Source organism: Lampris incognitus, chromosome 11 (assembly GCF_029633865.1).
Source record: "Lampris incognitus isolate fLamInc1 chromosome 11, fLamInc1.hap2, whole genome shotgun sequence".
Lineage (NCBI taxonomy): Eukaryota > Metazoa > Chordata > Actinopteri > Lampriformes > Lampridae > Lampris > Lampris incognitus.
This window is the reverse complement of record NC_079221.1, coordinates 19108169-19133090: the sequence shown is the minus strand read 5'-3', so window position 1 is coordinate 19133090 and position 24922 is coordinate 19108169. Positions and strand designations below refer to the sequence as shown.

At 41.9% G+C, this 24922-nt stretch overlaps 2 protein-coding genes across 2 annotated transcripts in view; one reads left to right on the top strand and one right to left on the bottom strand.

Moving 5' to 3' along the window:
- The first annotated feature begins 112 nt into the window (after positions 1-112).
- On the top strand, positions 113-10805 carry znf142 (zinc finger protein 142). The gene is made up of 8 exons (XM_056288863.1): positions 113-275; positions 783-1277; positions 1666-1896; positions 2169-2993; positions 3188-3365; positions 3918-6903; positions 7521-7626; positions 10276-10805. Exons 2-8 carry the CDS (start codon positions 791-793, stop codon positions 10803-10805), a joined length of 5343 nt encoding a protein of 1780 aa, XP_056144838.1. The 5' UTR covers positions 113-275; positions 783-790.
- Positions 10806-11024: 219 nt separating this feature from the next.
- The window catches only part of plcd4b (phospholipase C, delta 4b), a 33254-nt gene continuing 19356 nt past the window's right edge, over positions 11025-24922 (bottom strand). The window contains exons 5-16 of the mRNA XM_056289388.1: positions 24758-24887; positions 23185-23416; positions 21156-21357; positions 19268-19412; positions 16412-16564; positions 15356-15526; positions 14318-14474; positions 13996-14112; positions 13070-13248; positions 12801-12933; positions 12491-12640; positions 11025-12182 (exon numbers count right to left, since the gene is read on the bottom strand). Coding sequence (XP_056145363.1) covers positions 12091-12182; positions 12491-12640; positions 12801-12933; positions 13070-13248; positions 13996-14112; positions 14318-14474; positions 15356-15526; positions 16412-16564; positions 19268-19412; positions 21156-21357; positions 23185-23416; positions 24758-24887 — 1861 coding nt within the window. The 3' untranslated portion in view covers positions 11025-12090. The remainder of the gene's footprint in view (positions 12183-12490; positions 12641-12800; positions 12934-13069; positions 13249-13995; positions 14113-14317; positions 14475-15355; positions 15527-16411; positions 16565-19267; positions 19413-21155; positions 21358-23184; positions 23417-24757; positions 24888-24922) is intronic.

Genomic DNA, 24922 nt, shown 5'->3' with positions numbered 1-24922 from the left:
TCTACTACACTTCCGGAGTTCTGTAAAAACAATTCCGACTGTGGCTCTCACCGCAAACTTTCGTTCCTAGGTGCCACCTACTGTTCCCTCAACACCCCTGTAACGTCAAACTATTAAGTTAACATGCTAGCTAGGCTCACTGGTCTGGTGATTTTGTGTGTGGCTTTAATCGTACGTCGCATGTACGATTAAAGCCCCCCCCCCTCCGAACCTAACGTTTATTCAATCAGCAGGAATCGGAATTTAAACCGTTTTGCGACTAAAACTACATGAAGGTAATGTCGATTTTGTTCTAACGGTTTCACGGCATCCAAATGGTTAGCAAGTCAAACCCATCCACTGGTTATTAGTAATAGGAACCATTGGGAAGTCTCATTTTAACAGGTCAGCTATGGACTAATGGCACAAGAGCTGCGAGACAAAGCACGCAAGTGGCGAGGCTTGATGTGCTATTATTTTTTTAAACTAGAAAGAATTGCGGAAACAAGTGCAGAAGTCGACATTCAGTTTATCTAGTGAAACGCCCAGGATTTAAATGATGGAGCCTATTCTCATTTGTGTGGAAGTCATCACACAACTGAGAATATACATTAACAAACAGCGAGACTGATGTTAGTTTTGAAACGTACCATGGGGATTTGTGAAAATTTTAATGAAACTGCAACCAACATACCCGGGTACGGGCTGGAGGCAGCTTAATTTTTTTTAAATTATTATTATTCTCTTCTAAATCCATCACAATTTAGCAATTTTATGAATGATGTTTTTTTGTTTTTTTCCAGCGGACACAATGGAGACAGTGGCAGCCCATCTCTGTGAAAAATGTGGAGAAAGCTTCTCAGAAATTAGCATGTATGGCTCTCACAGCTGTTCAAAGAACTTGACTAACATGAAATGCAATAAAGGACAGTTAGAGAATTACAACTGTCCTTTGTGCAATGAGTGCTTTTCCAAGCCGGGAGCACTGAAGCAACATTTTCGGATTCATGGTGGAGACCTTGAGCTGAAAGGTCCTTTCTCTTGCACCGAGCAAGGTTGCCAGTTCTCCAGCCCAGACCGGCAGGAATATCAAGCACACCTGACATCCACACATGGCATCACTCTTGTTCACTGCACCTACCGGTCCTGCAAATTGGCCTTTTACACACAACGTGAGAAGGAGGGTCATTGGCGCAACCATTTTCCCTTCCATTGCCCTCGGTGTCACTTTGTAACTCTTAAAGCAAAACAACTGAGTGACCACTATTTGGAGCATGACATTTCCACTGACCCTCATGGTAAGATGATTTAGGCCTGGAAAGGCAGTGTCATTAACACAAATAGCAAAAACTTAATGTAACTACATTAAAACGTTTTATGTTTACCACAAGCTTCACCAGTGGGAGGGTTTAGTCACTGAGCATTTCATACGGTGATATTTAGGGGAAAACATGGGTCATAAACACAACCTTGAAAAAAGTAGTAGTACAAGAGAAAGTGAGGTAGTTAGACCACATCCAACCTCGCAGAAAGGGTGCATCTTCACTGACAGCAACCAATTGCACATTAGGCACAAGTTATTATGCACAGATGTAGAAACGCATATTTTGCAACCCAATAATATGTTTCTACCTGTGGATATTCTAGAGCAATGTTAACATGAAAAATATGTACATCTACTCTCAGTTAAAGAGATGGTCCCCACAACATTATGCCTTGAAGGGAGCAGCCAGTCTTTGACCTCTGGGAGACCAAGGAGGAAACAGAGACCCAACCCAGCATATGGGTTATTATCAACAGAAGAAAAAGGTGAAGTAGAAACTGAGGAACATGAGCAGAAAGTGAAAAGAGCAAAAATGGAGATGGGAAAAGACACATCAACGGTTACAGATGGTGCTGTCCCACTCTCAACTAAAGGTATGTGCACGGTTTATCTTATTGGCAGTTAACAGTGGTTTAACAGCTGTGTTGTAGTTCATTTATTTCATTTATTTGCACTTTTCAAATGAAATTTAACAGATAATTGATACTGGTTTGGAAGTTGAGATTTAATGAAATGTTGGAAAAGAAAACTGCATAATTCAGATAAATGTGTGCTGCGTTTTCATTTGATTTCCACATTTTCAGTTGGCCAAGGTAGAAACTTGCTCATTTAGTAACTTTGTAAAAATAATCTTCTTGTCCTACAGATTACCTCGTGGAGGGCACAGAGCACATCTATCGCACCAACACCTGCCCTAAGTGTCGGCGCTGCTTCAAGATGCGCTCTCACCTGCAAGAGCACCTCCACCTGCATTTTCCCGACCCCAATCTCCAGTGCCCAACCTGCAAGCACTATTTTACCAGCAAAAGCAAACTGCGCATTCATATGCTCCGTGAGGTGGGCCAAAAAGTCCACCACTGCCATCTGTGTGACTATTCAGCTGTGGAACGGAACGCAATCCGCCGCCACCTCATCAGCACACATGCTGATGAGGCAGGAAATGATATAAACTCTCATGTCTACCCCTGCCCCACCTGTGGTCAGAGCTTTTGCCAGAGCAGGTCCCTTAAGGCCCATATGAAGACACACAACATCCTACTGGAAGAGAAGCCTGTGGCCTGCTTCCATGAGGGCTGTTCTTTTCAGAGTTCTCTGCGAAAAGTGCTGCTTAAGCATACAACAAAAATGCATGGGGTAAAAGCAGTGGAATGTCGTCATCACGCCTGTAATGCAATTTTCCGGAGTGAGAAGGACATGGAGGATCATCATCGGCTGCACCTAGCCTACCACTGTCCCCAGTGCGAATTTTCCTGCTCCAACAAGACAATCTACCTCCAGCACCAGCGGCAAGGACACCCAGGGAATGAGGAGATTAGCTGTGGTTTTTGCTCCTTTGTCACATTTAACCCGGTGGAGCTTGAGCAACACATTGGACATTTACATGCCAATGAGAAGATCCATCACTGTCCACAGTGCAACTATGTGACCTCACACAAGCGTGGATTGAAACGGCATATGTTATTGCACAGTGGTAAGGAAGAAATTATTTGTTTTGTTTTATTTTTTGTTTTTTGTTTTCTTTCATGATTTATTGGTGCTTTTATCTGAAGCGCCTTACAGTGCTATTAGCTTGTGCATTTGTTCTACAGGTTCCTTTTTTTTTTTTTTGGAAATCAAACTACTAACCCTAGCATTATTGCTCCCTGTTTTCTTTTTCCATAAAAGGTGAGAAGCCCCACAAGTGTAGCCTGTGTGACTTCAGGTGCCGAGATGAATCATACCTTTCTAAACATATGCTCACACACTCAGATGACAAGAACTTCATGTGCTCTGAATGTGGTTACATCACCAAATGGAAGCACTACTTGAACGTGCATATGCGCAAACATGCAGGAGACCTCAGGTAGGTGTTCTGTAAGGAAACTTTTGACTTTATTTTTATCTTGGTATTATTTTTAATTTGGAACTTTTTTTAACAAACAAATTTATCCAAAATGACTTGGGATGCTAACCTGTGTGTGTTGTAGTCAGCATAAATCTACCTGAGGAGGAGAAGGGGTTCACTAGGAGTAAAGAAGCTTTTTCTTGTTACAGTTATATGACTAGTTTTTTGTGAGGTTTTAGGTGGTAGATGCAAAAAGGCAATAATTGGTTTTAAATTTTATATATACTATCTATCCAAAGTAAGCTCTCATTAAAGTTGTTTTGAATGCAGGTTATGTAAAATGTGCAATTTTTGTACATTCTACATAACCTGCATTCAAAAAAACTTTTAATGAGAGTTTACTTTGGATAGATATCATGTAAAAAGTTTTAAAACCAAGTATTGCCTTTTTGCATCTACCAACTAAAACCTCACAAAAAACTACCAATGCTGTAACGTAACGTGGTTAGGGGAGCAGTAGGCCAGGCACACTACCATTATTTTGATAAAACATTGTTTTTCCTCTCAAAGGTATCAGTGTGACCAGTGTCCATACCGTTGTCATCGCATGGACCAGCTCAACAGCCACAAATTACGACATCAAGCCAAATCCCTCATGTGTGAGGTCTGTGCTTATGCGTGCAAGCGCAAATATGAACTTCGCAATCACATGCTCACCAAGCACTCTGGGGAAGAGAAACAGCCAGCTGTTTATGATTGCAAATACTGCACATACACCACCTGCTACCGCCAAGCCCTTCAGAACCATGAGAACTGCAAACACACCAAACTGAAGGAGTTCCGTTGTGCCCTCTGCCTCTATTCCTCTTTCAGTACCATCAGCCTCTTCCTGCACAAGAGAAAAGTTCATGGATATGTGCCTGGGGACAAAGAATGGCTGGAAAACTATTCTGCAAAGGAGAAGGAGAGGAATGCCATTGAATTCATGCAGGATTTTTACAAAAAACCCTCAACAGCTGATGGGCAGTCTGAACAATCAGCAACAAGGGCTCCACCATCTCAAAGTACCAAAAACCAAAGCGAACAAAAGGAGCTCACTTGCTTAGTTGGTCAAAATGCCAACCAAGAGACTGTAGCTGTTTCACAATCTTTGGACACTGCAAACATTAATGATTGTGTTCCTCAAGTTGTGACCAACAATAATATTTCAGTTTGTGCTCCATCTGTAAAATATCCTGAGGAGTACTGTACTCTTGTTTTGACCACATTATCAACCACAGAATATGAGACTACTGTTATACAAAGGGAGGCAGAAAGTTGTCAATCCCTAGAAACACTTGGTCTTGGTCAAAACACATCACAAGAAAAGCCAGACAGTGCCATAAGCACAGTAGAGGAAGACAGTGTAGCTTTTGAAGATTGTGACAGTGGCCAAAGTGATTTAGATAACGGTGATGGTCAGGAGAATAATACAAGTCAGCCAGCTGAGCCTGCAGAGAATCAGACTCAAAAATATCAGGTAGAGGACACTGGTGACATCATCAATAATTCCTCTTTCACATCTGGGCAAAATGAGCAGCATTTGGAGTCTGAGAAACGCTTGAAGACAATGAAGAAGCATGACCGAGACCAAGCAGAGGCTATGGTTTTGGAAGGACGTGTGCAAATGCTTGTGGTACAGAGCAAGGATATTTATCGCTGTGACAAGTGCTCTTACGTTAGTCGTAAGGAGACAGCCCTTAAGTTCCACTGCCAATCACTGTGCCAAGGACGGCTAAAGGGACACAAGTGCCAAGCTTGTGGGGCAAAATTCAGACAGAGGCGTGGCCTTGATACCCACATCCTGAAGAAGTGCCCAGCACGTCAGCAAAAGACCAGGACACCTGTAGGCATGTCAACATTAGGTCGAGCAACAGAAGAAGGTTCTCCTCAAGGCCAGCATGGTTCCAAACAACCCGAGGAGAGACCAAGTGTGGATCGTACAGAGCTGCCTTCTTTAGATGACAGAAATAGCAGAGATACAGAATACCTGCAATCACATCAACACAAAGAGATATCAATCACATCTCCCTTAAAAACTTGCAAAGGCGATGATGAGAAAACAGGTAGCTCTAGTGAATCAAAAAACGAGAAAAGTAAAATTGTTCTGATAAACAAGCATTTGAGGGTAAAACTTGTTAAAAAACGAACATGTAACAAGGACAGAACTGGTGCATGGAGTAGTAAGAACTTATACACTAAAAAGGATGGAAAATTTAAATGCAGGTTCTGTAATTTTTCATCAGTCAAGCTTTCAACAGTTGAACGCCACTGCTCAGCTTGTAGAAAAGCCTCTGCAAGAAATAAGAATCAAATTCTTTCAAAAATGAATGATTACAGTGATGAGGCACTCGCAGGAAGAGAAAACCAGGTGAACATGGACACCGAAATTCCCACCCAAGTTCCTATGAAAAGTCAAATCCTCTCTTGTTCCAGATGTCCATTCAAGTGCAGTCAGAAAAGAGCACTGGACAGACATGAGAAGCAAGGCTGTCTCAAGCCAAACGAAGTCCAGTGCCAACAGTGTTCATTTGTAGCCAAGTCTCAGACTTCACTGACAAATCATGTTTCATATGTCCATGATAAAACGAAGTCTGGTGTTGCCAAATCTAAATGCTTGCATTGTGAGCACTGCACCTTCACTTGCAAGCAAGAACGATGTATGGTGCAACATGTCGCACTTAAACACAAAGGTGCAAGACCCCACCATTGCCATTACTGCCCTTTCAGCACCACACGACGCTATCGATTGGAAGAGCATGAGTCTCTCCACACTGGTGTCGGCCGTCACAGCTGCAGCGAGTGTAACAAGACCTTTGGGACACTGACCAAACTTCGTCAGCACAAGGCACGTGTCCATGAAAGACAACCATCTCATTTCTGTTCCCTCTGTGACTTTAGCAGCTACACTCTAGATGATATTAGGCGCCACAATTTCAGATGTCACTCTGGGGAGTTACAGCATACCTGCGCTCATTGCGAAGCTCGCTTCAGTTCAGATGCTGCGCTAAGAAATCACTGTAAACGCATGCACCAGCTCCAGGACTGTTTCTCCTGCCAACAGTGTGACTATTCATGTGGCACTAAAACTGCACTAAAGACCCACCAGCAGAAGCACCCTCCTCTAAAGTGTGGCACCTGCCAGGAGTCCTTTGATACAAAGGAGAGCCTGAAGATACACCAGAGAATACACTTATCCCATCAATGCCATTTGTGCCCCTTCGCAACTAAAACAAGGCAGGGATTGGCTCAACACCTACTGGATGAACATGAAGATGGGCCCTCGGAGGACAAGCCTCTGAAGTGCAGCAACTGTGAGTTTTCCTGTCAGCATCATCTGGTGTTAGAGCAGCACCTCCGTTCGCATGGCGGCAAACGCCTTTACAAGTGTACAGACTGTAAATATTCGACCCGGAACAAGCAGAAAATCACATGGCACGTTCGCATACACACTGGGGAGAAGCCTTACAGCTGTGAGCAGTGCAGTTACACCTGCACCGATCCCTCCCGACTGAAGGTAGCTATACCTTTTAAGATGTTTATCCTTGTAGCCATAGAGCCTATCTTCTTCTTCTTTCAGCTTGTTCCCTGTTTTTCAGGGGTTGCCACTGCGGATTGTGAGCCTATAAAAAGAAAAAATGTTGACATTCAAGTATCGCTAGCTAGGCCTGCAGTAGTTCTTCTACACTAGTAGAAGTGTGTTACTAACAGGGTGGAGGCCTCAGCGTGTTAGCCAAAGCCAGCCAGACATTGTAGCTTAGTTCTATTCTCCTTTGCACTGTTTGTAAAATGAGAAGTGAAGTGAAGCAAGAGGTTAGATTGTTTTTTCACATCCAGCTTCATGCTTAATTAGAGTCAGACAATCTTGAGAAAAAAAATCCCATAAGTTACATGCAGTGGTTTGTTATGTGAGGGCAACACGATAATTAGAGTCTCATGCTCCAAACCAAATGGCTCTAATTGACAAACTGTTCAGCATATGAATTAACTTCCACTCCTCATAGATGCTGGTGGCTGTGTTCCAAAAAAGCAGGAAAAATGTATAAAATCCAATTTTCCTTCATGTTCTGTATTTCCACCAGTTTTACTGTTTGTTTGTTTGTTCGTTTGTTTTGTTTTGTTTTGTTTTACTAGTTTCACATGAGAGTTCACCAAGAGGAGAAAAAGTACCTGTGTCCAGATTGTGGTTATAAGTGCAAATGGGCGACTCAACTGAAGTACCACATGACCAAACATACAGGTATCATCAATGTTAATGATTGTACATGGGCCAGCAGTAGTTTAAAGCTAAGAGGTATAGTATATATATGTAAGAAGAGAAGTAGGAGTTTAAATGCTCATCTGGAATAATATTGAAGTGGAAAGAATAATGAAACTCACTGGTTAGTGCCACTGAATATCCGTGAGTAAGAGACAAGCTACCACTGCAAAAGTGGAGCATATTGTCTGGCCGTTGATTAATTTTTGCTGTGGTTATCAGCTCGTGGGTTTTCTCAAGATTTTATAAATGAGAGTCAAGTCAAGCCAATTTTATTTGTATAGCCCAATATCACTACTTACAAAATTGCCTCAGAGGGTTTTACAGCAATACAACATCCTGTACTTAGACTCTCGCATCAAATAAGGAACAACTCCCTAAGAAAAAAAAAACTTCAACGGAGAAAAATAGGAAGAAACCTCAGGGAGAAACCTCAGGGAGAGCAACAGAGGAGGGGTCTCTCTCCTAAGACGGACAACGTGCAATGGATGTATTTACAGTATAGAATAGAGAGCAGTACTGTAAAAAAGGCTCAGCAGATCCAGTGTTCCAGTATGCATAGAACACTAATGTTATATACAGTGCTGCTTGAAAGTATGTGAACCCCTTGAGCAGTTTAGATGTTTCTGTTGTTTTACCATGATTTTCTTATTTTATTATCACCAGTTTTTATGTATGAAATGTCAGATATCTGTTTATCAATTGCATGTACTCGTTTAGTGGGACTTGTTTAAGTAGCCCAAAAACTACATGAAACATGGAATTAGTGTATGTGCAAAAGTAAGTGAACCCCCAGCTGCATTGGTTAAGTCAAGCAGGTAACAGACTTGTGGTGAAACACATTTGGGTGCTTAATTAATCATTTAAGCAGACCAATGAAATGAGACATCCTTGGGAAAGGGTTTGGCCTGCACTAATTAAAAGAGAGAGGAAACCAACCAAACCACTGTGGTCCCATACAAATCAACAATGCCGAGAGCAAAGGAGATATCCGAGGACATGAAGAAGAGGGTAGTGACAGCCCATCAGTCTGGGGAGAGCTATAAGACCATCTCCAAAAGATTCCAGCTCCATCCATCCACTGTAAAACAAATAATTTACAAATGAAGGGCCTTCAACATGACAGCAACTCTGCCTAGAAGTGGACGCCCATCAAAACTATCACCCAGAAGCACCAGAAAAATAATAAATCACGTAAAGGCCAACCCACATATCACCTCTAGAGAGTTGCAGACCTCTCTGGTAGCATCTGGGACAAATGTGCACGCGTCTACAATCAGACGAAAATTGAATCGCCATGACATTCATGAGAGGGTTGCTAGAAGGAAGCCTCTGCTCTCAAAAAAGAACAAAGCTGCCCATTTCAACTTTGCCAGAGACAACTTGGACAAACCAGAGGCCATCTGGAAGTCCATTCTCTGGACAGACGAGTCCAAAATAGAATTATTTGGTCATAATCAAAACCAACAAGTTTGGAGAATCACCAACACTGCATATGAAGAAAATAACCTCCTCCCAACAGTGAAGCATGGTGGTGGAAATGTGAAGGTCTGGGGCTGCTTTTCTGCTTCTGGACCTGGACGACTCCATATTATCCAAGGAACCATGAATTCTCCGGCATATCAACAAATTCTTGACCAGAATCTCCTGCCATCAGTCAGGGAGTTGAAGCTGGGACGAAAATGGATTATGCAACAAGACAATGACCCAAAGCATTCCAGCAAAACTACAAAGGAATGGCTTCAGAGAAAGAGGATTCGTACTCTGGATTGGCCCAGTCAAAGTCCGGACCTTAATCCAATTGGAATGTTGTGGCGAGACCTGAAGAAGTTGGTACATACCAGATGTCCCTCCAACCTCTCTCAACTGGCTGAGTTCTGCAAGGAGGAGTGGGCAAAAATCCCCATAAGCAGATGCGAGAGACTGGTTAGTGGTTACAGAAGACGTTTGGTTGAAGTAATGGCCTCAAAAGGAGGAGCCACAAGCTACTAATACAAGGGTTCACATACTTTAGAACATGTTAAATTTTCAATTTTTGTGAAATAAACCACCTTTGTTGAATTAAATAATGAAAATATATCTCTTTTTGTGTGTGTGTCCATTATTTGGAAGGTGTACTTTACAAATTGGGATTTGGATGTATGTATAATAAGCTTATTTTAATGTTTTTTATAAAAACAGTGACCATGTCTGGAGGGTTCACAAACTTTCAAGCAGCACTGTACATATTTATATCGCTGTTTACTTGAATTTTTTTGCTTGTGTTATCTTTAACTTTTATAGTTTGCTTAAATTCCGTGTTATGTTACAGTGAGCAATGCACCAAGTTCAAGCCCTGGTAATGTGAAAACTCACTTGGCAAATGAACTGATTTTTATTGGACGTCTTCTGAAATTTTTATGATATATCCCTTACTTTGGCCTGTTTGCGTTAAGTACGGTAATATTATTTGTGATGTCATTTGATTCCTCAGTATACTCAACTAGCAGGTGCTCTTGATATTCTCAAGGGAGGGGGGGGTTAAAACTGATTTCAGTTTATTATATTATTATATGAATGGCTTGCTAAGGATGTTGTATCCTATAGAAATGATAAGAACCTTGAAGTAATTACATCACCTGCAATCCACAGGGGAGAAGCCGTACACTTGCAAGGACTGTGACTACCGTACCAACAGAGCCGATGCCCTCCGTGCCCACCGAGACACACAGCACTGTGACGTGCGCTCATACATCTGCGAGAAATGCGGTAAGGCCTTCAAGACTAGGTTCATACTGAAGACCCACCAACGGCAACACAGTGATGATCGGGCATACACATGTGGGCTGTGCCACAAGGCCTTCCGGTGGCCAGCAGGTCTCCGACACCACTACCTTTCGCACACCAAGCAGCAACCCTTCTGCTGCTGTCACTGCCCCTACAGAGCCAAACAGAAGTTCCAGGTTGTGAAGCATTTGCAGAGGCACCACCCAGAGGTGTCGGTCGAGCAGGGGGTGGTGAGGAGTTCTGAGGCAGTTAGCCTTACCCTTAAGGAAGCCTTGCAAGGAACGCTGGATGGCAGGGTAGTAGAGGTAAGCGAGGAGAACGGGCAGGATGAGGTAGCAGAAGCAGTAGAACCCAAGGAAGTACAGGAAGAGTCAGTACAAAAGAGCACAGCGTGAGATAACAGGCCCCTGCAGACAGCTGAGAGCACATTTAAAACTAATGACATACTGATTTACCATGACCCCTCCAAATTGATCTAAGTGATCAGATTCCTTCGAAATGATGAAATAAAGCTAAATGAGACAATCTTGGTACAACAGTTTGCAATGTACTTGAAATCCAGACTGGGCCCTTAAGTTTCTTTGAGACATGTAAATGGAGCACTTTGAAATGGAATAATGGGGATGCAAACAGTTTGAACTTTGTATTGTGAAAGCAGACACTAAAATTATACTAGTACGTATATAGGATTTTATATTTTTAGATGTGTGTTGTGTTTTATGTTTTCTTGGGAACACATCTGAATTGGAACAATATGAAATGAATCAAAGTTGTTTGAAAATCATCTGCTCAGTAGTGGTCAACCATTCATAGAATTTGTTTAATGCATATTTTACATGACTATATACATACATTTACATTGTACACAGGACATGAAATATCCTAATTCATGCAGTTGCTTTGCAGGTTACAATATACTCAATGCAGACCTTTGAATATTTTAAGGTTTACAATTTCCTTTTTTCAAATTACATGGACTGTAAAAATGTTTTCTCAGCTGTTATCCCCTCCCTCCCAGATTATTTAAAAGCAAACTTGAGTATCTAGACATGCAGAGAGCACTCGTGTTACCTAATTTCTTGCTACTGTAATTTGAAACGCTTGAATATGTTTTATAAATTATAGAAACATACAGTACTGTATTTATAATATATGGTATTAATACAAAAGATTTGGTACTAGCCCAACAGCAATTACAAGTTAACGTTTTTTTGCAGCAAACGTGAATTTTTCATAGAACTGTTTAAATTCATGCCTCAGAGGAATAAGACTCTATGGTGTCTTTTTAGCTCTTTGTCTCTCTTTAGTTACTTTTCAGTTACTTATTTAATACTACTGATACCAAAGTGCTCTCTGATATCAAGTAGTAATTCAGTTTATTACTTTTACTGCATAATACGTGTTTTAACCAGACTCAAGTGTTCAATGAAACAGATGATCCAACATGCTCACAGTAAGAAAAATCCTACATTACCTGAGGTAATAGTCAATATGTTGACATGTGGTCCTTAATTCTAAAAGCTTGAGGACATTCTCTTGTACAGTGCCCTGTTTCAACCTGTTTTTGTCCCAGTATTAATCCATTTTGGTTGCTTCCACTTTTCAACCCTCAGCAAGTTGCATTGGTGTGAATTCATTTTGGAGACAGTGAATTTGCAGACATCCCCCGCTTCTTGCTCCTCATGTGAGCTCTGAGATGCTGATGTTGACAAACACGGAGGAGGGAGGGATAGCTGTTCCATCTTTAGAAAGGAGATGAATATGCCGATATCCTTGGAGAACAAGAGGGGGAGGTAAAGTTGTATTCAGATCAGCTTTGAAACACTCTGTTGATGAGTGAACCCTATGAGGTGTCTGACCTGACAAGACATGCCAGCATTGAATCCCAATGTTTGCCATTTGATCGAGTTTTTTTCTTTGCCCAAAGCCACTCAGATTGTCATGAGGATGTACATTTATAAATGGATGCCCCCAGTAAGTTTGAACTCCTGACCCAAGCAGGACTAATGTCCCGCTATACCTGCTGAGCAGTACAAGACGGCAGTCTTTGTGGGATTACATCATTGAAACCTTTGCTTACCTGGTTGGATGCATGTGAATGGAAGGGTGAACTGTCCTATGAAATCATTCCTGGATGCTTTGTCATGGTCCTCCACCATAAATCGAACTAAGGCCAGCTGAGGGGTGTGGATGATGAAATTCAGAGTTTCATTCCACACCGGGTTAAAACCTAAGAGAGGTCAAAAAGATTTTTTTTTTATTGTATTATGTGTTGCTGTTGTCTGTTTATTAATTTAATTATTTTTAAACATCCGCAATTACTAGATCATCAAGAGCATCTTCGTAAATGATTGATAATCAATACATAATATTTTAAACATTTCTATCACCATTGTTTTGAATGTGATTGGTCTCTCCTTTGGCTTGGTCCTGTGACACTCCGTAGACCTCCACTCTGACCAGGGGGTCTACTATAGAGCCCTCTTTTTGGTTCACCTTGGGGAGCTGCTGCCCGCTGATCACCTGATTCATGCACATACCCATTATACACATTCACATAAGGGAGCTGCACACTACAACCACAATATAAGTGTGAGTGTGTCAGTGAATGTGCACATATATATTTGTAACAGAATGGACTCTGTAGGAGGCTTTCTACCTGGATGGATAGGCGGAGTGGTGAGTATCCATCATGTTCCTTTGGTTTCTCTGGGTCGAATATTTTGTCGACGTTCCTCATGAAGTCAGGTTTGAGGACATAACCGCAGTGGCCATTCTGATTGAACAGTCCGTCATTCAGGTCCATCTCCAGACCGGCTGTCTGGAAGTTCAGAGCCACTTGGAGGGTAGGAGGAAAGGGGGGATGAGTTGAAAAATGTCTTAATGGGTAACTACATTGTGTGATTTCCTAGAGTTACTAAACCATCTAGTCTCACATGTAAGCCATTCATGCCTTTCATGATGAGGATTTATTTACTAATAGTTTACATGTTATATAAGTACTGGTACTCCACATTTGGGAAATTAAACCATACAAACTAAAATTTCCAATGATGTTTTGACTATGTTTGACTGTGGTTACTGTAGTCATTGATAAAATGATGTTATTTTGTATCTTGATACCCGTGAGTTGCCTGAATGGATGACACTGACTGTGTCCATTTTATTTTCCATATTGTTTCATTGGCTCTTCTATTTGGAGTTCTCATCATGTAGTATGTAAGGCACTGCTTCCAGAAAGGTCCCTACTACTGATATTTTTAATCACTGCCATTCAATTACCACTGATTTACATACAACAGGACCAATTTGCACCCTGGTTTGGTAGGATCCAGCTAGTACTTCAATCTCCAAAAAACAATCCCACACCCACTTATTTTATATTAAAATATACTGATACATAAATGATCAACACTGAGTACTTAGAATGTAAAGCCCTGCTGAGGGCTTTGGTTAGCTGTGGATACTGGCATTGATACACCTCGGTACTCAGGTTTTAACCGTGACCATTAATGAGGGGAAGTGCATATTGCAGTGAAATCATTCAAGAAGAAGGAAATTAGCTGGCTAAGGGTCTCTCTTCACCTATCTGGCAGCCCACATTCCACAGATCCTGGGGGTTGTAGTTGGAGGAATCTGTCCTCAGTCCACTCGGATAGACTCGGCTTAGTTGCCTTGTGTTGTATCGTACAAAGTCTGTGCCTGATGAAGAGTCAAAGGAATTGAAACGATCTTTTAGCTTCTCTCTGAGGACAATAGAAACCGCTTTGATTGTCATAAACTGTGTTTTGGCAGTAACATGGACCTTGGTATCACCTGACTCATTTGTAGACTGAATATTGAATCAATGGAATCGAGCTTCAGGGATACTGAACCTTTCTAGTGCATCATCTCTGTTGCTATTTACCTGCATCCTTGACAAGCTTCCTGGATTTGGACTCAGAGAAAGAGGACATCTCGTAGCATTTGGAGTACAAACGAGCATGTTCAAAACCATGAAAATGGATGCTCTTGCAGTAAACTACCAAGTCTGACAGCTCTCTGGACAGTTTAGACTTGGATTTCTAAAAAGAGAAAATGGTAAATGTTCATGAAAATTACTGAAGTCACAATTTTATGATCCACAAAATTCCCTGGTTTAGTCAATCACCGGCAGTGCACATTTTGAACTGTTAACCTCAATTTATATGGCTTACTTAGTGTTAGTCAGAGTATATAGTTGGGTTGGAACCACATGGGAACCACGTGTTCTTGGTTGATTAAAACACCCCATTGACCTGCTACCTGACTGCATCATTTTTGATCGACTTCTCAAGTTTCTGTTCCTGAACTGACTCCTGAGGTCTTCTGTCTGACTTTGAAAAACGCATGTACATTCTACAAGTCATATCATTACAAACAACATCTAGGGACAGCAGTCGCCAAGTAGCAGATTCAAATCTACAGACCAGCTCAGAAAATCTGGGCAGGATGGGTGAATTGATGTGAACACTCCCTGTACAACCTAGATTACAGCTGCACCCAAGGACCTCCTCCTCTAGATCAGCGAGTTAAAAATAATGTTTGAAATGCATTTTTTCATATAAATTTGTCATTTAAAAAGAATAACACCAAAAAGAATATAATTTGCTTTTTTATGGACGGCTGTAAAAAAGACTGATGCCAGAGGCAGCAAATTTTATTTTGTCTCTGTTCACCATCAGCTGTCCTTTTCCTGTCTCACTTTGACATGCAGTCTCTCTCCACTGTTTCCTCTGTCTTAGTCAGTCACATTTCAATTATTGTTTGATCATCATATATCTACATTATTTGCTATAAGAGAAACAAAAAAAGCACTAGACGAGATAACCGATCGGAAAAAAGAAAATCAAATGTGACTTATACATGGCAGGAAGCCCAACTGTTTGCATTGCCTGTTGAGCATTGTGAGAGCATTTCACGTCACCTGTTTACTGCTGTTCTGGCACTCTGCAGGCGGGTTTTCTTCAGAGGGGCTCTCGGCGTCTCCATCGTCTATCTCTTCGTCATCACTAACCTCATCTGTCAGGGTTTCATCAAGGCAGTCTTCTAGACCTCCAATCTTTTTGGCTTTAAGCAAAATCTTACCCTTCAGTTCCTGTAACGGAAACCCATGAACAGGCTCACAAAAGTAGGTGAAAGCAACAAGAGCATTGTTACTTTACAAATAATAGTCTCATGTTAACATTAAAATACATATGGCCTTATGAGTGTCAGGTGCTGAACTCATGAAAATAAAATTAAATCAAATTAATAAAGCCCCTGAGAAATCCAAACAAACAAGTGCATGAAAATGAAAGCTCCCAGGATTGATCTAACTCCTACAGTTCGACGTGTCCACACATCAACATCAGCTGTTGTCAATTGAAAATAATGAGTGCACATCATAGGGAGGTCGGGAGGGAAGAATGGCATCAGACAGGGACAATGTCATCTGTAAGTGCTTGTACTCTTCAGTACACATGGCAGGTCATGAAGGTAATCCCATCTTCCTGCCACGTAGTCAGTTACAGCAAAGTACTGTAATTTATCTTGCAAAACTCTCCAAGGATGAGCGTCCGGGTGGCGTGACGGTCTGTTCCGTTGCCTGCCAACACAGGGATCGACGGTTTGAATCCCTGTGTTACCTCCAGCTTGGTCGGGCATCCCTACAGACACAATTGGCCATGTTTGCGGGTGGGAAGCCAGATGTGGGTATGTGTCCTGGTTGCTGCACTAGCGCCTCCTGTGGTCGGTCTGTTCAGGGGGGAGGGGGAACTGGGGGGAATAGCGTGATCCTCCCACGCGCTACGTCCCCCTGGCAAAACTCCTCACTGTCAGGTGAAAAGAAGCGGCTGGCGACTCCACATGTATTGGAGGAGACGTGGTAGTCTGCAGCCCTCCCTGGGGGACTGCAGCGACCAGGACGGCTCGGAAGAGTGGGGTAATTGGCCAGATACAATTGGGGAGAAAATGGGGGGGGGTACTCATGCAGGAGACATACCTCTGGGGAAGGGAGCTGTTGAGGGACCTGTCCATCTAACGGGGTCCTCAGCAACATGTCACCCAGGATTTGGTCAAGATGTTGGGCCATGACTGTCTGCTGCTCCACACCACAGTGGTTCTCCAGGGACAGGATGACAGGAAAATCTGATGCCTGCCATGGGGATCGGATATGGATTACCTGATTAGTTTTCTTTATTGCTGCATAGGGGGAATATCCACACTTGATTCATCTATTTGGCACTCTTGTAGCAAGCTAAGGAGCAACTCTTTTCTCTGGGATCTAAATGAAAATGTGAGATTAGTCATATAACTGGATAAGTCAAATATCTGGGGACAATAATTGATAAGCTAATCTTTGAACCAAATACTGATGTTGTTTGTGCAAAGGCCCATCAGCACATGTATTTTTATCAGAAGCTCAGAAGTTTTAATGTTGACACCACATTTATGACATTGTTTTCCTCTTGTTTTATTGAGTCTGTTCTAACCTTCTCTTTTATTTGCTGGTTTGGGTCACTGACCTTGAAAAACAGGAACAGGTTAGAAGGAATTGTTGAGATGTACAGGAAAATTGCAGGCACAAATGTAAATGATCTCTCCCATGTGTACAAAGTCAGAGCCACAAAGAAGGCCCGATCAATTCTTGCTGACCCAAGTCACCCCTTGTTAAGTGAGCTCAGGTTGCTTCCATCTGGTCGCAGATATCTGCCAATAAATTTAAGAATTCATTTTTCCCTGCTGCTATTGGCCTTTTGGGTAAGATTATGGAATGCTGTGTTTCTTTGTGTGATTTTTTTGTGTGTTGATTGGTGTGTATTGATCATTGATGTTGATTGTATTTACTGCTGGCTGTGCAACAACTTGCCCCTCAGTGGCACTCAAGCCTTTCTTTTAATAACGAACATATAGCAGTTATACAAAAAGTCTACACACCCTTGTTAAAATCACAGGTTTTTGTGATGTAGAAAATTAAACCAAAATAAACCATGTCAGTGTGTCCATTTTTTTTAAAATTGCATCCTATAAAGATAAAGTGAAAAACAATCAGAAGTATTTTATGGGAAAAACGGTTGCATGAGTGTGCACACCCTTTTATAATCGGGGATGTGGCTGTGTTCAGAATTAACCAATCACATTCAAACTCATGTTAGATAGTCGTTAGTATACACCTGCTATCAATTAAAATGGCTGTGATTAACCTCAAATAAAGTTCAGCTGTTCCTGTAGGATTTTCCTGACATCTTTTTGATCAAACTGCAAAAGCCATGATTCAAAGAGCTTACAATGCAAGAATTGGATGTCATTGTTGAAAGGTATAAATCAGGTGAGGAATACAAAAGAATTTCCAAGGCACTCGATATCCCATGGAACACAGTGAAGACCATTGTCAAGTGGAGAAAACAACAGTAGCATTACCAAGAACAGCATGTCTCTCCAAAATTGATGAGACGACAAAGAGGAAACTGCTCAGTGAGGCTGCCAAGTGGCCTACAGCAACAATAAAGGAGCTGCAGAAATTTCCAGCAAGTACTGGTTGTTCCCTACATGTGACAACAATCTCCCTTATTCTTCATATGTCTGGGCTATGTGGTAGGGTGGGAAAATGAAAACCTTTTCACGCACAATTTTTTTTTTAAATCCAAGTCTGGCAAAATTTTGCGAAAAGATGCGTCTAGTCTCCCAAAAGCAAGTGGAAAAATGTATTATGGTTGAACTTTTTTACCATAATTCCAAAAGGTGTTTGGCACAAAAACAACACAGCACATCACTAAAAGAACACCATACCCACAGGGAAGCATGCTGATGGCAGCATCATGCTTTGGGGCGGATTTTCTTCAGCAGAAACGGGGGCTTCAAGCATCTGCTAGAAAGCTGAAGAGGGATTTCACCATTAAGAATGACAACGACCCAACGCATACATCCAAATCAACAAAGGAATAGATTCACCAAAAGAAGGTAAATGTATTGGCATGGCCTACCCAGAGCCCAGACCTGAAACCAGTTGAAAATCTGTGGGGTGACCTGGTGAGGGCTGTGCACATGAGATGCTCTCACAATTTGACAGATCTAGAATGTTTTTGCAAGGAAGAGTGGGAAAATATTGCCAAGTCAAGATGTGCCAAGAGGACACTCTTACCCAAAAAGACTGAGTGCTACAATAAAATCAAAAGCTGCCTCGACAGTGTATTGGTTCAGGGGTTTGCACACTTATGCAACCAGGTTATTATAAGTTTGTTTTTTTTCCCTTGAAATGTTTCTCATTGTATTTCATATTTTTATGAGATACAATTTTTCAGAAAAAGTTCTGACATTTCTTTTGGTTTAATTTTTATACATCACAAAAACCTGCCATTTCAACAGGAGTGTGTAGAATTTTTATATCCACTGTAGTATATGTCAAAACCATATGTGGCTAAGCAACAAGGTTAAGTTTCTTCAACACTGTAGAAAGTTCATGGACCTATTTCCTTTCATCTTAGACAAATGGATATGGAAAAAATACACTATCTTCTCAAAACCTTAGTTTTTAAAGAAGGGGTAACCTATTACCTGTGTGTGTGTATTATTTTACTTTTATTTATTTATTTTTATCTTTTTTAATCATTTTTTTTTTTATGTGAGGGAAGGACAGAGAGGGAAATATGAGAAGGAACCAAATTGTTGCACCGGTTGTATTCTGGGTCAACCATGGGGGTCATATCTGGTTTCAGAGTCAGTGGACTTGGTGCTGATACATCATCTTTGCATACTATACTTTATTGTCTGAACATACAAACTCCCTTGTGTGATAAATTTGAATTAGGATGAATGTTAGATTAAGATTGTTATGTACATTATGTTAAACAGAGCTCACCTTGAAGGCATATTCCCCGAGTGTCATAATGATGTCTTTAAAGAGGATCTTGGAGGTCCAGGTGTGACCATGATAGACCACAGGCTCCCCATCACTGCCATCCCAGCAGTCTATCTCTACGCAACGACAGCCTCTCTTCAGGGCCCTACATGCACATGAATTTAATATATCAGGAGGTGGCAGGTAAGTGGTTAAAAAGAACAATATATACTCAGTTAGTGGCTGGGTGATATGTAAAATATTGCAATCATGGATTTTTACACAATTGTCAGTATACACCAATCAGCCAAAACATTAAAACACACTGACAGGTAAGTGAATAGCATTGATTATCTCATTACAATGGCACCTGTCAAGGGGTGGAATATATTAGGCAACAAGTGAACAGTCAGTTCTTGAAGTTGATGTGTTGGAAGCAAGAAAAATGGAAAACCATAAGGATCTGAGCAATTTTGACAAGGGCCAAACTGTCATGGCCAGAAGACTGGGTCAGAGCATCTCCAAAATGGCAGGTCTTGTGGGGTGTTCCTAGTATGCAATGATCAGTGCCTACCAAAGTGGTCCAAGTAAGGACAACTGGTGACAGGGTCATGGGCTCCCAAGGCTCATTGATGTACGTGGGGAGCGAAGGCTAGCCCATCTGGTCCAATCCAACAGTACAGCTACTGTCATTGAAATTGCTGAAAAAGTTGGCTATGATAGACCAGTGTCACAATACACAGTGCATCACAGCTTGCTGCATAGCTGCAGACCAATCAGAGTGCCTTTGATGACCCTTGCCCACCACTGAAAGCACCTACAATGGGCACATGAGCATCTGAACTGGACCATGGAACAATGAAAGAATGTGGTCTGGTCAGATAAATCACATTTTCCTTTACATCATGTGGATGGCCAGGTGCGTGTGTGTTGTTTACCTGGGGAAGCGATGGCATCTGGACGCACTATGCAAAGAAGGCAAGATGGCGAAAGCAGTATGATACTCTGGGTAATGTTCTTCTGGGAAACATTGGGTCCTGGCATTCATGTGGATGTTACCTTGACACGTGCCACCTACCTAAACATTGTTGCAGACCAAGTACAGCCCTTCATGGCAGTGGCCTCTTTCAGCAGGATAATGGGCCCTGCCACAATGCAAAAAGTGTTCAGGAATGGTTCGAGGAACATGACAAAGAGTTCAAGGTGTTGTATTGGCTTCTAAATTCCTCAGGTCTCAGCTCGATCCAGCATCTGTGGGATGTGCTAGAAAAACAAGTCCGATCCATGGAGGCCCCACTTTGCAACTCACATGGCTTAAAGAAATCTGCTGCTAACGTCTTGGTGCCAGATACTAGAGGACACCTTCAGAGGCCTTGTGGACTCTATGCCTTGATGGGTCAGAGCTGTTTGATGGCACAAGGGGGACCTACACAATATTAGGCAGGTGGATTTAATGTTTTGGCTGATCGGTGTACAGCATGTCTGCTTACTTATGTAAAAATACTGTGTTTAAGAACCCATCTGAAGTTCATCACATTGAACTGTTTGGTAATGTAAAGTGGCTATAATATCAAACAGGAAATAGTTTTTCAATTCAGACCTAATTTTGTCGGAAAGTTTAGTCAATAGATTCTCGTTATCATTAATTAGACGATAAAATTGTGTATCACAGTATAACAATATCCAAAATGCCTTCCAATGCAATACCATTAATAGAGGATGAACGATTACACTGAATTGTTGCCAAGCCCTAAACTCAACTGACTTTCTATTACCTTCTTGTGACCATCTCGTCATCTACCTTTCTGGTAGTAGTACTGACCTAGTGAGCACACCCTAATTACAGCAAATGCTAAGATTTAATTGCAATAAGTATGTGACTTAAGTCTTGAAGCCAAGTAGCCATTACTTGATATATGCCTCCAAGCTGCTCTGTCCCCGAAGCTGGTCCTCCAGGAGGTAAGTGTTGTGTGAGGAGGAGATGAAATAGTGGCTTAGTGGCTGGTTCATGTCCTGGTAGAGATCTCGATTCTTGGGTTTAAAAACGGAGCACTCTGGCGAGCGCAGGTACGTCTGGAAGCCATCTAAAGACATGGCCCCTTGCTTCTTGGCTGCAACAGAAGAGCCAATACAGATATATTCAACTGAAGGCATGCTGTTTGGACAAAAGCCTCAATCCAAAATTCATTTGCCTTTAAATTCTAAAGTGCACTTCCACATATTTCAGTCACAGATGAATAAACCTTTTTTGTGATTTTCTTAATCTGCCAGGCTCCATACTTCAGTTTTAACAAAGATTAACAATGTAAAGCAAAGGTTTTACATTTTCAAATGTGTAATTGCCATCTCATGATTGTCATTTGCTACCTATAGGCTACTTGTATTGATTTCTTTTTGTCAAACTGAATGTGATACTGTATATTGTCTTTAAAGGTGCTATATGCGAGATGTTGAACATTAATATAGCAGCAAACAACTATTTCCTATGTAAAGAGATAGTGGAGTAATGGCGTCCTGAGCAGAGAATGAAGTTAAACTCTGTGTGTGTGTGTTGTGATCTGTTTCTCTGTTCTTTGTTTTGGTGCATCTTAGTGCATTGCGGGAGCATGCTTGTGCATGTGCGGTAGCTAATGCTTTCGGGACAGCCAGCAAGCTAACAATGACATTACATGGACTTTAGGACATTCAGATCCAAGAAGTAACTCCTTACCAAGCCGGATACGTTGCTAATGTTAATAGAATAACTTAATACTGTAAAAGTCAATGTTCCAACCGACACGACCCAAATGAAATGATAGCCAAGAATGCAAAAGGAGGAGGGAGGAATGTGAAGGGAGGTGGAGGTTTGTTTTGGTTTGGTCTGAGATGCTGGGGGTGAATATCGAAAATGGCCCTTTTAATTTCAAACGTGGTGACAAGTGGTGCAAAAAAAAAAAAACACCAGCAGGAGATGTTAAAATACAAGTAGCAATTGGGACTCAAAGCAGGAACATCAGTGTTTTAGATGATGCAATACAGTTACTATGAGGCTTGAAAAGGAGCTAAGGGGCAAATTCTTTGGTGATGTTTGTACTCCTTTTTAGAGATAGAGAAAACTGAACTGAACACTTCATGAAGTGTTGCATAAAGTGGACTATTCCTCCCAACTACAAGCCACGAAACTTTCTACAAAGTCAAAAAAATAAAAAAATCAAATAAACCAGTATTGGTCCCCTAACTGTGACTGTTCCTGGACTAGGTCAGGATTTGGTTGCATAATTTACAAGATATGGAGATAGGGAATGTTGTGGAGGGTAGACTTATATGTACATTTGTACAAAAATAAAACAATAGTAATTTCCAGAAATTGTAATTTTTTCCCATGCATCTCTCTTCCCCCCCCCTTTTTCCCCCCAATTGTACTTGGCCAATTAGCCCACTCTTCTTAGCTGCCCTGGTCGCTGCTCCACCTCCTCTGCCAAGCCGGGGGGGGGGGGGGCTGCAGACCACCACACGCCTCCTCCAATACATGTGGAGTCAACAGCCGCTTCTTTTCACCTGCCAGTGAGGAGTTTCGCCAAGGGGATGTAGCGCGTTGGAGGATCACGCTATACCCCCCAGCCCCCCTCCCCCCTGAACAGGTTCCCCGACCAACTAGAGGAGGTGCTAGTGCAGCGACCAGGGCACATACCCACATCCAGCTTCCCACCCACAGACATGGCCAGTTGTGTCTGTAGGGACACCAACCAGGTTGGTGGTAACATGGGGATTCGATCCGGTGCGATCCCCATGTTGGTAGGCAACAGAAATATGTCTCATTTTGATCAATGACTTGATTTACCTGCTAATGGAAATATTTAACGGTCACAGGAGAATGCAAAAGACAGCTCTAGTTCTGGTCTATCCTCAAAAACCCTGGGTGGGTGACATAGACCTTAAAGATCTGATCTACCTCCTACCCATTTCTGAAGGTTCATAGCGGTCGATAAGCTCTTGGGCAAACTGTACGCTGCGCTCTCCTTCCTGTTGCTCCTGCCTCAGGAAGCTCTCCAGCTCCTCCAAGATCAACTTCTCTCCGTCTGCAGAGTAGTCCTGTAACAACTTCCACACCTCATCCCTCTGAGTCAACATCTTGTAGAACTGGACAAACTCCTCAATTTCCAAAGAGCCACTCTCTGACTTGTCAGCCATCTGTCAACAACACACGGTATGCATAAATCCACTGATGATATTTTTCACCTCCCTGCTTGATTGCATCTTTGAGCCATTTCTTTATTGTTGGGTTTAAATGTGGATGGTCTTATTGAATGGTCCATTTGAGTTTGGAATTAGTGGAGAAATTACAAAGTTTTCTTTTTTACACAAGGGAGAAGCAACTTTGGTATGACTACATACAGCATGCCACAGGAGATCCAGCAGCCAGGTTGCCTATTTATTAAGAGAAACCATTGAAGTTACCAAAGGACTAATATTCAATCTGTTTATATATTCATCAACAGGCATGTGTCCAGTCAATGTCCTGTCCGTTGAGGAACACATGAACCCCATTTTGCTTTTTGAAAGTCATTCAGAACGGGAGCATCTACCAAGCAACTAAAATGTAGGATAAGTAGGAAGTTCAATTCAATCGAGCCCAATGCCATTTATTGTAACTGCACAAGTACAACAAACCCAAATGTGGAACTCTCCAACTTCAATGCTTGAAAGGGAAATTAGCAAAACACACATTAATATTTACAAGGCTTAAGAGTCTAATGATAAGTTAAAACAAGGGAAACTATTAAAGAATTTAGAAATATTAAATAGTGTGAAATGTTTGAGGTAGTGTTGTTAACTTAAAACAAGATAAAACAGTCATACACGCGAAAATATAAAATAACTTAAATAGTGCAAAATATTTGGTCAAAAAGTTCAAGCACAGTTTGTGCTAAGCACTGAACAATATATAAACTATTCATGTGTCAGCCATCCATTATCTGAACCGCTTATCCTACTCTCAGGGTCGCGGGGATGCTGGAGCCTATCCCAACAGTCATTGGGCGGCAGGGGGGAGACACCCTGGACAGGCCGCCAGGCCATCACAGGGCCCACACACACACACACACACACACACACACACACACACACACACACACACACACACACACACACATTCATACCTAGGGACAATTTTGTACAGCCAATTCACCTGACCTACATGTCTTTGGATTGTGGGAGGAAACCGGAGCCCCAGAGGAAACCCACGCAGACACAGGGAGAACATGCAAACTCCCCACATAGGACGACCCACGGTGACCCACCAAGGTTGGACTACTCCCTGGCTCGAACCCTGGACCTTCTTGCTGTGAGGCAACCACGCTAACCACTGCACCACCTTGCTGCCTATTCATGTATCAACTATCATCTATATCAAGATGATATATTATCCATATGTTCCTTTCCTTGTAGCTGCATCCCCACTCCTGTTGCATCTTCTCAACTTTCGGCATGGCAGTCAAAGCACAGCAATGAGCTGAGATATAAATAACCCACCGTAAAGAGATGGAATGCATGCTCCTCGTTCATGTCCACATTCATCATCTTCAGCAGTGTCCGCACCTCCTTAAAGTTCATCCTTCCATCTCTATTTTTGTCAGCTTTTTGAAACCAGTCAAAGACCCACCTGAGGACAGGCTGAGGAAAATACCAGCTGTCTTT

Excerpts from the sequence above, each read along its gene's own strand:
- znf142 (XM_056288863.1), top strand. The coding sequence starts at position 791 with ATGGAGACAGTGGCAGCCCATCTCTGTGAAAAATGTGGAGAAAGCTTC. Across the intron at positions 2,994-3,187 it reads GCATATGTTATTGCACAGTG|GTGAGAAGCCCCACAAGTGT; the intron begins GTAAGGAAGAAA and ends TTTCCATAAAAG. Across the intron at positions 7,627-10,275 it reads CCACATGACCAAACATACAG|GGGAGAAGCCGTACACTTGC; the intron begins GTATCATCAATG and ends TGCAATCCACAG.